This window comes from Amphibalanus amphitrite, unplaced genomic scaffold, assembly GCF_019059575.1.
Source record: "Amphibalanus amphitrite isolate SeventyFive unplaced genomic scaffold, NRLGWU_Aamphi_draft 000553F_arrow, whole genome shotgun sequence".
Lineage (NCBI taxonomy): Eukaryota > Metazoa > Arthropoda > Thecostraca > Balanomorpha > Balanidae > Amphibalanus > Amphibalanus amphitrite.
The window spans coordinates 355,665-369,030 of NW_024882047.1; the positions used below are offsets into that span (position 1 = coordinate 355,665).

At 58.1% G+C, this 13,366-nt stretch overlaps 1 protein-coding gene across 2 annotated transcripts in view; it reads right to left on the reverse strand.

Annotated features, from left to right (window-relative positions):
* Positions 1-13,366, reverse strand: part of LOC122393778 (forkhead box protein O-like) — an 89,083-nt gene that overhangs the window by 15,068 nt on the left and 60,649 nt on the right. For both annotated transcript variants that reach the window (XM_043390145.1, XM_043390146.1), the window contains exon 2: positions 534-1,133. In XM_043390145.1, coding sequence (XP_043246080.1) covers positions 534-1,133 — 600 coding nt within the window. The remainder of the gene's footprint in view (positions 1-533; positions 1,134-13,366) is intronic.

Below are 13,366 nucleotides of genomic sequence, written 5' to 3' on the forward strand. Positions count from 1 at the left end.
CAAATTTGGCGGCGCGTTTTTACGCTATCTTCGGAAAACCTTAGGGGGGGTCGCATCGACCCCCCCCCCCTGCCAGGGCGAGGGTTAAACTCGGTTCGGCCATATTTGAAGTTCTTCTTTTTTTCCAAAAGTTTCGGTAGCATTTTATTTTTTACTTACAATGGAGAGCATAGAGTTGCTAAATAAAATCAAAACGAAAGTAAAACGCAATTAATATTTTTCGTTGCTTGCGTCTTATCGGGAACCTTTCGAAAACCCCTACAGAATTTGACGTTCCCAGCAGGCTTCTGTAGTGCGTCCGGTACCCTCAACTGCAGACCGTTGTAGTGTTGCATTCTCTTACCTGTCACCTGTTGTAGTGTTACATGATATCACCTGCAGGCCTTTGTAGTGTTACATGTTTTCACCTGCAGGCCGCTGCATATAGTGCCTGGTAAACTCACCTGCAGGCCACTGAAGTGCTCAGTGCCCTCACCTGCATGCTGCTGTAGTGCCCGTTATTCTCACCTGCATGCCGTTGCCGTTATTCTCACCTGCATGCCGTTATAGTGGTCGCCGGGCTGGTCGGCCGGCCGGCCGCTCGGGCCCGCCATCAGGCCGCCCGGGGAGAAGGGTCCGCCGGCCGGCGCGCCGCCGCCGTACATGCCGTAACCGTTGATGCCCCGGTAGGCCAGCGGCACGGCCGACTCGAACTTGAGTCCGCCGTCGATGGATTCGGCCAGCTGCTCCTGCTGGTACGAGTCGAGCCGGTGTCGGTACGGCCAGGCGGCCAGCGGCGACAGCCGGCCGCACGAGGAGGCCGTCGAGCCGGCGCGCTGCCGGTAGTCGCCCGGGGCGCCCAGGTAGCCGCCCGCAGAGTGCAGCGGACTCTCCGGGAACCGCACGTCCAGGCCGTCACCCAGCGAGGAGGACGGCGACGGCGTGTGCTCCATGCCCGAGCGCAGCGCGTCCACCTTCTTCTTGGCGCGGCCCCGCTTCTTTTCGTACTTGGAGGTCTCGAGCGTGGCTCTCCGGCGCGTGCATTTGCCTGTCTTGGCGTCCGGGTTGATCATCCACCAAGAGGACTTGCCGGTGCCTTCGTTCTGCACCTTGACGAAGCGGCTGTGTAGCGACAGGTTGTGCCGGATCGAATTCTGAAACAGATCGAATACAGGCGTGTCAACGATGAAGAATGTAAATGTGTGCTTCGGGTTCTGAGCACCATACTGTAAACATCTGAAATTTTATTTTATATCCATCTAAACTCGCACATTACATCAATCGGTAGAAGCGGTAGTCGCACATTACGTCATCAATACTTTCACAAGCGGTCAGTTTCACCACCGGGTTCAAATCTCACAAGTGATGTCACGCGATACATAGCGTTTTGAACCAGAGCGGCCCGGCAGTTCTGTAACGGCACACTCGATCGGCCTTGACCGGTCACCGACACCTCGCGAGCCCGCTCTCCTTTCGACGCGCATTGCTGTCATCACACCAGTCAGCAATGCCCGTCCACTGCCTCGTGACGTGCAGCGGGTTCGCGAGGCATGCCCTTCGGCACGGTAATGATGGCGAATGGTGGAATGATGATAAAATTGGAATGGTGACAAGCGGTGGAAAATGTGGGAAGCGTTGCGGACTAATTAACCAACTTTTAGTTGAGGTAGGTCAAGTCTGGTGATGTTGAGGCAGGCTCTACCGGAGGAGGGGGCTGTTCCAGCCTATGCCTGGACGCTGATGAGAGCCCTGTCGGGGTAGCCCCTCAGCTTAACGCTGGTCGCTCCCAGTTGAGGCAGGCCCTGTCTGAGCGGGTGGCTCAGCGCTCAGCTCAGCGCTCAGTTGCGGTAGGCCCAGCGCCGCGCTGATGTCATCTCGGCTGATCCGGTGTGCGTGAGTTGGCGCCGGGCCGGACCGGGTCGGGTCGGCCCCAGTCACCGACCAAACCGAGCGAGTGCAACAGGAAACCCCGTCAGGCGGCGGCGCGGCGCGGCGCGCCCTTGGAGCGCCCTTGGCTGGCTGCCGAGCGGCGATTAAGGCTGGATTCATACGAGCGGAGCCGGCCGAGGAGCTTGCGCAACGGGCTGCCGTGCCGCCTGGTGACTAGTGAGAGCCAGCAGCCGGCAGTCGGCAGCCGGCACCTGGACGCTGCCACTGCGCTGACGCACGAACCGGGGCAGATGACGGGGCAGGGCCGGCAGACGGAGTGGCAGTGGCGGCAGACAGAGGGAGCTGGAATTATTGTCCTTTTGCCAGCCTACCCAGCCTTCCGCGTTCTGCACGCACCGGCTCAATTGCCCACTGTCCACTGACAGCAGCGAGCGATGCACTGAAAAAGTCGGTTGTCACTCGTCAGGTCTCAGAACCATCAAGCCCTCCCGAGGGACTAGACTGCTGCACAACTGGAGCTACCAGCTGCCAGCCACACAGAGCGGCAGCAGTCATCTGCCAGCTGCCTGAGCTGCGACCGCTAGCTGCCAGCCAGCCGGAGCTGCAGTAGTCAACTGCCAGCTGCCAGCCAGCCAGAGCTGCAGCAGTCACCTGCCAGCCACCCAGAGCTGTAACTGCCAGTCAGCCAGAGCTGCCATTGCCAGCTGCCAGCCAATCGGAGTTGCAGCCGTCAGCTCCTGCACCCTCCCGGAGCTGCAGCTGTTAGTTGACACCTTTCCCGAGCTGCAGCCGTCAGTTGACAGCTAACACACCCACCCGAACTGCAGCCTTCAGTCGACACCCACCCAATGCTGCAGTGTCGGGTGACGGTATCGCGGTGATGACGTCACAGAGCGATGGCGTCACCGTTCGATGACGTTATCGTTCGATTAATCTCCGGAACAAAATTGGTAACCAACAAAATCGCCTACACCACTGAGCTTTTCATTTTCCGAGCTTCTGTATTTAAGTGGTTCGCCTCAAAAATATGAATTGTACATATTTTTTTTGTACAATTATCGTACAATTGTACAATATGTCAATACAAATTTACCACCTACCGCACGAACAATGATTAATCTCCGAACCTTCATAGCTCTCCAATATTTAAAACGGCCAAGCTTGGGTAATTGGGTCAGATGTCGGCAGCTAGCCTCCGGCGCGGGCGCCGTGTCACGTCATCGAACCTGCATAAGAGCGTCCACTTCACAGTCCACCGTCCACCGTCCCTAGTCCACAACCCTCAGTCCACAGTTTTCGCCCACATCCCACAGCCCCCATTTCTCCATCCTCATCCGCCAGCCCCTCAGGCCAACCCATGGGCGTGCCCGTTGCAGCGGGCCGCGTGCTGCTCGCCCGCTCTGGCCGTGCAGCACGACGTCTAGCCGTCCATAATTGGGGCACGCTCTGAGTTACGGCCGACCGCGGCAGGCCGAGCGGCGCGGCGCGGCCGTCGGTTGCATCACGCCGTCCGACCTACCCCACCACGGACGGCAGGGAGCCAGGCCGCCGCCTTGGCTGCGGAGCGCCGCGCCGCGCCGCCCCCGGAACGTTCTAACTTCGAGCGGGGGCGAGAGGCGGTCTTTGCAAACAGGAGCGCGCGGTGCCAGTGTCATCTAACCGTTTGTCATTCCAAAGTGAAGTTCGATAATTACCTATGCTGATAAACTTAGCAATATGGACAACTGTCAGAATCGGATGACATTAATTTTATCACCCGGCACGCCGACAGACAGAGGTCCACCGTGTCACAGCCGGTACGGACGGGTGACGTTATCAGGGTGATCGCATTTCCTGTCGGTAACCTATCCCGCAGTTGCAGCATCAAAATCATATCTGAATAATCGGCACATCAGCCATGCTACCTACTACTACCGACGGTTGCTATAGTTGTTAGCAATACTATCAACAATGCGTGTCTTTTTACATTTTTTGGACCTATTAGCAGTGAAGCCCTACAACACTCAATTTCCAGCCAAGTACCCATGCGACGTTTAAACGTCCGTAGAGTCGTCAATTTCGTGTCCTCGGCGGCGACACGACTGCGGTCAGCGCCCCTCCGGCCCCTGGAGGCCATTACAGGGTTCCACTGGCCGGCGCAACGAACGCCACAACCGGCTACATACGACATTAAACTGAGCCCACGGCATGTCTGCGGTCGACGGCCGTCGGCCCGTCGCGTCGACCGCCGCCCTACGGTAGCGTGTCTACTGCCTTCCGTCGCCGCTGAATTCACAATGAGCGCAAATGGATTGCCATGCGGTAACGGAGTGGACACAGCCCCGCCGGCTAGACGTACGAAAGGGGACGGCAACCGGTTTTTTTTCTGTGGCGGTGCCATATGCGTAGAGCTGGTATGATTCGTAGTAGGCATTGCAGATCCTGCAATCCAATCACGCCTTCAGAAGGTCTCCGAATTTCTCATGCAAACATCACAGCGCATAGGCAGCCCAGTTCAGTCGGTTCTTGGAACTTGTGCGTTCCCGTCTGACGGTAAAGTTGGCTGCCAATATTGGTCTGCGAATAATTTCAGCGACCGAAGGCGACCGAGTATGGGAAGGGGATGAACCACCTGCTGTACCAATGGAGCTAGCATCATGTCAGTGTCCTGACCGGCGCCGCCCCGGTCCTCATACTGTACAGTGTACTCGGTCTGAGTTCTGCAGACACCGCTATTGGCCCGATCACGGCTCTCCTGTCGTTTCCGGCCCCAATCTGCGGAACTAAGCTCCGGGCCGGTACCGCGGCAGAAATCGGCGAAGCAGGTCCGCCTGCTGACCTGAGATAAGGCAGAGCCCAGACGATGAACGGGAGAGGGGAGGGAGCGGGCCGCTGCGGGAGCGCTGTGGATGCTGAGACCTTGCACCCCGATCGGTGCGCCGTCACCAGACGTCACCGGTGACGGCGGACGTCAGTGGCTGTGACGTCAAGGCCAACAGTCAGTGACGGCTGATCGCCCGGGGCGCAGCACCGTGCACTGTGTGTATGTGTGTGTGCGCAAACGTCAGCCAGCTAACTGCTCTAGATGTTGCAGGGACGCTGCTGCGCCCTGCAGCCGCTATCATTCGGCAGAGGCAGCAATAGCAAGAGGAGAGTTTGGGAGCCAGGAGCCTTTGAAGAGTCTATGAGGAAGAGACGAAAAATAAGTTTACCCTCATCGCAATGTAGCAGCAAATGTCGAAACTATTCACTTGTAAATATCCTGCAAAAGGAAAGTGGGCAGCTCCAGACATTCAGCCTATGATAAGCCCCAATAGTGCGCAGCACCGCTGCAGTTGCGTGCGGTGGCCCACGCGCGCTCATCATTCGTCTCGCTACCATTATGTCTGTCGGCGCATCAGACTTCTCCAGAATGGATATGCATGAATCACCCCACCGGAAAATACGCATACGGCAAATAGTTAAATATATAACTGCCTCTGCAAACTCGTCAGTTATACGGCAGACTCGTTGCAGTATAATTTCGTTATATAACTGACGGGAGCCTGCAGAGGATACACGGTCAGATATAACCGAGCAGGCGGCTGTTCGGCGGGCCGGCGGGTCGCTGGGTCGGTCAGCGGGTCTTCGGTCGGGTCGACGGGTCTCCGGAGACGCTCGGCGCCCCCGAGGTGACCGGCTCCCATATTGGGCGGCATTATCACCCGGGCGGCGTCGGGCGAGCCGCCGTCGATTGGAACGGTGCAGAATGGCCGCGCCAGTTATCGCATAGCAGAGCCGCTCTGTCCGGCCGACGGCCGACGGTGGATGGACGGACGGGCAGCGAGGAGGGAGAGAGGCTGGGAAGTGGAGTGAGAGAGGCTGGACTGATGGAAAAGAGGAGATGTGGACTGGGACTTCGGGACGAACAGTGTGAATTGGGAATGAAGTCGGAAGGGGGACAAAAGTACGAAGACTGGAAGATGATGGTTGGGCTAATTGTTGGGAAACAGCGGACTCGTAAGCAAAAAGGAAATGTCCGTTGTTAAATGTAGTGATTAATGCATTTTGCAATGCATCTTCAGCGCAATCCTGATGTTACGAAAATGAGTCGTGTCTATGTTGCAGATAATTGGTGCGGATGGTTAGTGAGACTATTCCGGTGCGGCCCGTCAGTCAGGGTCGGGCGGCGGACGCCACAATCGGCCCCGGTTAATGGATGAGCGCGGCGGGCGGGGCGCGGGCGGCCGACCGATTTCCCCAGCGGCGTCCGTAATGAGTCTGTCACAGCTGGCGCCGGCCGCGACGGTCGACGCCACAGGTCACACTCCGCCGACAAAAAGTCCGATCAGCTGGGTCACCGCCGCCGACACACCCGGCCGGCACAGTGGCGCGCCTGTGACGATGATGAAGCGTCTCTAATTTCGGCTGCAGTGGCGGCCGGCCGTCGGATCGGCACCGGCTGTCGGCGCAGGGTCGGCGGCGGGTGGCTCACTGGTGGAATGGTAATGGCGCCGCCGCCTCTGCCGGTCGACAGCGCCGTCAAATAAACCCGGCCCGGCGGCGGCGAGCTGAGAAACGGCCACCCCGCCTCCACCCCGCCCTGCCACCGCCCTGCCACCGCCCGCCCTGCCTCTGCAGGCTCACAGCTCTGGATCGGAGCGATACAACCGACCGACCCTCGCCACCGACCTTCAGTCAACGACAGATACCGGAGAAAGGTCGGGCCAGAAGTCAATGGCAGTCATATAGGAACGGATACTCAGTCAAACGCTGGAGTTAGAGGTCGGGTCGGATAATTCAACATAAGTCACAAAGGGCCAGAAAACAGGCTGGTTCCCGGATGTTCAGTCTAGCAGACGCCGGAGAGCGCATCAGACCTTCGGTGAACAGACCATTTCAGAGGTCAAATGATAAGTAAAAAAACGAAAAAAGTCAGAAATAATATAAGAGAGAGAGAGAGAGAGAGAGAGAGAGAGAGAGAGAGAGAGAGAGAGAGAGAGAGAGAGAGAGAGAGAGAGAGAGAGAGAGAGAGAGAGAGAGAGAGAACGAGAAAAACTAGCCCACCCACCGCCCAATGTTCGACATTGTCAAATGCCAGCGTCGCGGTGGCCATTCCATTCCGTTGGCTCATTCCGTATCAAATCCGACCAGTCGAGCCGGTTCTCGCGGGCACTGGGAGCTCAAAAGGCGCCGTATCCGCGACCCGTCTGCGGAATAATAATAAATCGCCGACCAGCCGACATCGGTCACGGTGAGGGTCGGGGTGAGAGTGGGCAGCTGGTTCCTTGGCGCGTAGTCAATGACTACGCGCCAAGGAACCAGCTGCCCAGTATGACTACTACATAGTCATACTGTATTTCTCTGCAGCTCTAACCAGGTTCAGATATTGCAGACACCGGTTATGGGGCCGGATATGTTTCAGCTTGTCTGGTCTCTGAACCAGTGCAGTGTTCGGTGACACCGATACAAGCGAACGACCCCATCCGCCTGTCTGTCACATATGTAGCTGTCCACCAGGTAGGTATATCGTCGATTGCCAACTGTCTATAATGTCCAGTGTCCATCTTGATCTGTCCATCACTAGCTGTCCACTAGCCAACTGTTCAATTGTCTGACGTTCACTTTTCCAAATGTCCATCTGTTGGTGTCTCATAACGTCCAATGGCAATGTGTACTGCCTACTGCCCACCTGTCCGTCACCAGCTGTACGTCTGTGTCCAGTTCGTCCACCGTCCACTAGCCACCTGTCGGTGTTCAGCTGTTCATGTGTTCATTTGCCCACTTGTCCAGTTTTGTGGTGCCCACTGTCCACCTGTACTCATGCGTACCCGTCCATTAACACCTGTTCTGTTCAATATCCAGCTGTTCTCCTCTGTCTCTGCTCACTGCCAACTACCTGCAGCGCGACACATGCATGATGGTGACCCGATCGCGCCACCTTCTCTCCGTTCAGGTTCCACCTTACTTGTGTCCCCAACTATGGCTAGCATCTATGGCCGTGACCACACTACAGCCCACCGGCACCAACGGCACCAAACACAGCCACAGCACCAGCCGACTGGTGACGGGACATCTGACGGCCTCTCTGGGCCGGCGCCGGCTCAGCCAGGCACGCTCCGTTTGACTCGGCATTGATCGGGCCCGTTATAAAACAGCCGGGTGTCAGAGTGTCAGGCCAAATGTTACATTATTGGAATTAAATTGAAAATCGATGTCGGACACAATCTGGGCGCACGCCCCACGCCGAGAAATGGCTCGCTTGCCAGCCGAGACGCAAATTAAAAGGAACGCCATCCCGAGTCGAACATGCTCGGCGGAGGAAAAGGCGAAGGAATGGAGAAAGAGGAGGCGGCAGCGGTCTAGAATCGGCTGGCAGCAGGCACGTCCGCCGCGCAGCACCGCCGAGCCGACTCAACCAAATAAAACGCCCCCGTAATCCGCTCTGGCTCGGGCCCAGGCGTGAGGCACAAACAAATAGGCCTCCTCACAGCGGCTGTTGCTTCCGAGCGAGCTCATTCGACTCTCGCCGGCGACCGACGACTACCGGAGGCGGAGACCTTGGATTGAACTGACCGCAGGTGACCACCCAAGGCCTTCTGATAAATGGTAGCCCGAGTCTATTGTCTCTTTTGTCTTGAAAAAGACAGGAGTGATCAGACATTGAATGACCTTGATGATATTAAAAAAAGAAAGGACAGGGATAACCACTCGTCTCATGGAAAAACGTGACTTTGCAAGTGGCCGTCGACTGTCTGATAAGTGATATTGTTTGGTATGTGGTAGCAAGATTAGTTTACTACTCGGTGGTGGTAGGTCAAATATAAGTTAGGTATAGCTTTATTAGTCAATAGTCATTAGCAGTCGGGCTAGATTTTCGTGGACTGGTTCTACCCAGGTTCATATGGTTACCAAAGGTCTCTCCGGTTTTGTTCGTCAGTGCAGTCAGTGTATGGTGGTCAGAGGCCACAATGGGTGAACGGAAGGGGAGCTAAAGCCGGACCTCTATGGACGGACGCTCCAATTTGGGACCATTAGGCCACCGCCACCGGCCGGTAGCAGCACCCGGGAATACGGTAATTAAAATAATCAGCCACCCCGGCAGCGGCGCGCGGCGATAAAACGCCAGTTCGGCCGGGCGTCACGGCGCAGCCGACGTCACATAGTGACACGTCACGTCACGGCAGTACGAGCGGCGCGACGCGACACGGCGACGTCCGCGCGCGCCGCCACCGCCGCCATTTTGTGCGTCCCGGCCGGATTTCTGGTTCTGCGTCGCCGTCTTTTGTCCCACGGGTGTAATCGGTCCGAATCTTTTCTGTAACCCTTCAGTAGCCAGCCATTGTCAATTTTCCACATTTCATTCGTGTCCATTGATGCAGTTGACCGCCCGCCGGCCGGTCGTCCGTCAAAAGCCTCCTTTGTCACTGGCCCGGCGGAGATTTTTCCCTTTCAGCGCCGAACGGCCGCGGCCGGATGACGCGCAACGCACAGAGCCTGTCCCCGAGCGGCCCATCCCCGCGACCCTCCTCCGAACGCACAGTGCCACATTTACATATTCATGAACGGTCAAAAATGGTCAGGGGCGACGGAATGTTCCGCGATAATGGAGCAGTGGTCGAACCTCACCCATGAACGGGGTGATCCGCCCAAAAATAGCGCGCCCGCCGCGCTGTGCGTGAACTTGGGGACCGGGGAGGGGAGGGAGGGGAGGAAGGGGAGGGGTAGATGGATGTAGCGGGGAAGGAGAGGGCGCAGCTGCCGGGACCGGCCGAGCCGCTCCGATACGCCGCTTATTACCGGCTCCAGGCGGCGGCCCGCGGCGCCGGAGGCGACCACCGCTCGGTGACATTTCATAACTGCAGATGAAACGGCGCACGGTGGCGTGCAGCGACGCGGCCGCTGCCGGCGGCAATCCCGGCGCAACCAGCGACGAGATCTGCGCAGCCCTGCGGCGGCGGTGCGGCGGCGCGGCGCACGCTTATTAAAATACACGGCAATAAGCGCCGGTGGCATATAGGCGGTCGGTGGCGCTCACAGAGCCGCTGCCGTAATTGATGAAGCCCCAAATTAAACCGAACCCACAGCGGAGCATCGTGTTTTCGGCACCATTTTAATTTTAGACCCACTCGAGGAAAGGCTAGAGCAGCGCGTAATTTGCGGAACGTGTACGGTGTCGACATGACAGCGAGGTAGACAGAATTGGTGGATGAGTGACAAAGCTACTAATGATCGCATGAAACCTGAATTGAGTGAATATTTAGAAGAATAATAAAACAGCACAACAATACATTCGGTTTAATTCAAATAAAGCTATCGACTTATTCGGGCGCGCCGTTTGCAATGAAAAAGAAAACGACAGCAACGCGAGTAAAAACGAAAAGATAGCACGCCATGATCGTGATGTCTCTTCTGTAATCAAGAAAATGCGTAGTATAACAGACGATGCTTTCGTGCAATCCGAGCTTTGCTGATATAAGACTGAGCACTTAAATTAAGCATTTACCGAAAATGAGCGATATCTATGAACAATTATAAGCAACAGATAGTCGTACCGTTATGGATTGTTCACCTGCTATTTATTCTTTAACATTTTCATGCATATAAAAAGCTGCCTTTTGGTGTCCTTCCACCTGCACGGAGTCGTATGTTGCGGTACTGTTTGACCCTCGCGGTCTGCACCACGGGGTTCCCATTGCGCCAGGTCAGATATCAGCAGCCCGTCGCGGTGCAGCGGTATAGTGGTGACGATGGCAGCGGGGCCGGGGCGGGGTCGGGGTGCGGGGTCGGAGGCCGTTGCATGCACGACCCGCTCAATCAATAGCCGCGGCGCCGGCAGCCGACTGAAGCGGCTGCCATTTGACACTGGGGCGGGCCGCACCAGGGCCGACCTGGTGGACTCCTCACACCCGACCAGGCGACCTGGCAATCCCAGCGCAGTCCGCAGTCCGACATCCCACCGTCACCGGCTGATGGCATACCTGAATAATTAATTCAATCGTCGCCCGCCGGGGCAGCGCGTCGCCGACTCTCGCCCGCCTGTCCCGTATACCGAGCCGGAGCGCACGCACAACCCGCTCCCTCGCTCGGCAGAGTATCCGAGCTGAGAGAGAGGGTGGGAGGAGGCGGCGGGCGAGTGGAGGCCGGCGGTCACGCGTCGCCGCCGTGCCGGCACCGGCGGGTTGTGCGTGAGCGGGCGCCGCTCTGCGTAGCGCCTCGGCGGTCGTTTACCCGGAATTCGCGGCGAGTCGGCAGCGGGCCGGCGGCCTTGGCCGAACGGGTGGAAGTTGGCACCGAGCCGGCCAACCGCCTGGCGTGGGGTGGTGCGGGCATTACCAAGAGGTTGGACGCTGAAATACGAATATCGCCTCGTCTGCACTGATCCGCAACGCCAGGCTCGACCTGTCACGCTGTGTAGGATATGTCCTTAGCGTGCAGTGTCTAGACTCAATGGAAGAGCCCCACCAGCCTGCAACGCATTTCACAATCCAAACAGTCCCGCTATGCGAGGAATGATTGCACAACCCGGACACAGGCCTCCAGGGCGTGAGGGCCGCCTACGTGCGGCCGCCCGCCGACACATTCAGCGGCGCATTGTGCGTCTGCGCAGGTGCTCTGCGCAGGCTCTGAATCAGGTCACGACGGGTGCAGCGCAGATATCAAAGCAGAGGGACGCCACGCTGCAAGACGGCTGTGAATCAGTATTCAGTTGTAAGCCAAGATCAATGACACAAACCTGAACCTAGGTCAACGGGTGATGACTCAGACCTGAACCCAGGTCAGTGCGCTGTAACTCAGACCTGAATCCAGTTCAGTGTGCTATATATCAGGCCTGAACCCGGGCCAGTGCACTGTGACTCAGAGCTGAACCCAGGTCAGTACGTTCTGACTCAGACCTGAACCCAGGTCAGTGCGCTATGACTCAGACCTGAACCCAGGTCAGTCAAAGTCAAAGGTGAGCCCGGGTCAGTGCACAATGACTCAGACCTGAACCCAGGCCAGTGCGCAGTGCGCAGTGACTCAGAACTGAACCCAGGTCAGCGCGCACTGCGCGGTGACTCAGACCTGAACCCAGGTCAGTGCGTACGGCGCCGCCTCCCCCGCCGCGGACCCGGCCCGTGCAGCGTGCAGCCAGCCGTCACGCCGTGCCGCCCCCTCGGTGTCAGAGCGTGAGCGGCGCTGAAGGGCGCGGCGGCACGCAGCCGGCGACAGGTCCCAGCCGGCCTGCTCCCCTCCCTCCCCGTCCCGCCGCCCGGTGAAGGGTGATGGTGGCGGCGCGGGCCGCGGGGACCTGCAGTATATTACGGCGCACCGCTCGACTGCCGGCGGACCGCACAAGCCCGGTAGGCAGATCGGCCGGCCCGACTGAATATTCATGGCTGAATGGGTGCCGGCGGGGGCAGATGGGTGCAGATAGTGCACCCTGGCCGTGGCACCCAGAGCGAGAGTGTGTGTGTGGGAGAGAGAGAGAGAGAGAGAGAGAGAGAGGGGGGGGGAGCCGGTTGGTGACAGGCGCTAAGAGCGGGTCGCTCGGTGCGGGCGACACCTCGCTGCGATGCGGGCCTGTACCGATGGCACCATGCGTTGGCAGTCTAGTGACCGCGTGACCCGCCGGTACGCCGTCGACCCCGTCCTCAACAGGTCATCGATGTCACCAGTCAGGTGTCAGACACTCGTCCGGCCTAGCGGCCGCCCTGCCGCTAGCCCCAACGCGCCCGAGCTTCCATAAGCTTACTTCCGCTCCAATAGATGGCGACAGAAATAGCCGCCTGAAACATAGACTGTCCCGCATGGCAGCCACGCAAAAAATAGCCGGCCGGCCGGCCGGCTGGCTGGCTCAGCTTCGCTGTCAGCCTGGAACGGTAGGCTGTACCGCATGACACCTGAACAAAAAATCGTCCAGCGACCGGGACGTGTGTTCGCTGATGTTCACTGTCTTCCAGTCGCTCTAGTTCAAGATGGAACCATCTACGCCTCTCCTAGTCCTACCCCATGTCTCCTATGTCTCCCATATCCTATCATTTCCCTCCTATCCTACGTCTCCCCTTCAGCTGGGCCCTGAGCTTCCCCGACGCACCGAGCGCTCCCCCTCTTGTGAAGCCAGCTCGGCGACGCCTTGGGCGCTCCCTGTCATGTGAAGCCGCCCGCCGACCGCTGTCCATCAGCAAGCAGCCAGGCGCGGCCGTTCGCGCGCCGAGCATTAGCGACTGTCAACATTTCTATTACAGTTCCATCCCGAGCGGGCAAAAAGCGGCGCGCGACGTGCGATGGCTGGGTTTTCGTGTCGGCGTGCCGGCGGTCGTGTTTTTACACTCATTACGTCACTCGCCTGGTACCGCGGGATGTTTCTTGATCGACGCAGAGTAGCCGGCGAACGCTTCCGCGTGGTGATAGAAAAACGATGCAGGTCGCGGCCCGTGGCATATTCATGGCGATAAGGATAACTGGGTACAGCGGATAGGTAATATGAATGGGGATGAATTAGGGATGGGCTTTATTCGCCGGTATTTGGCAGTGCGTGCAAAGCTTCCCGACCCGT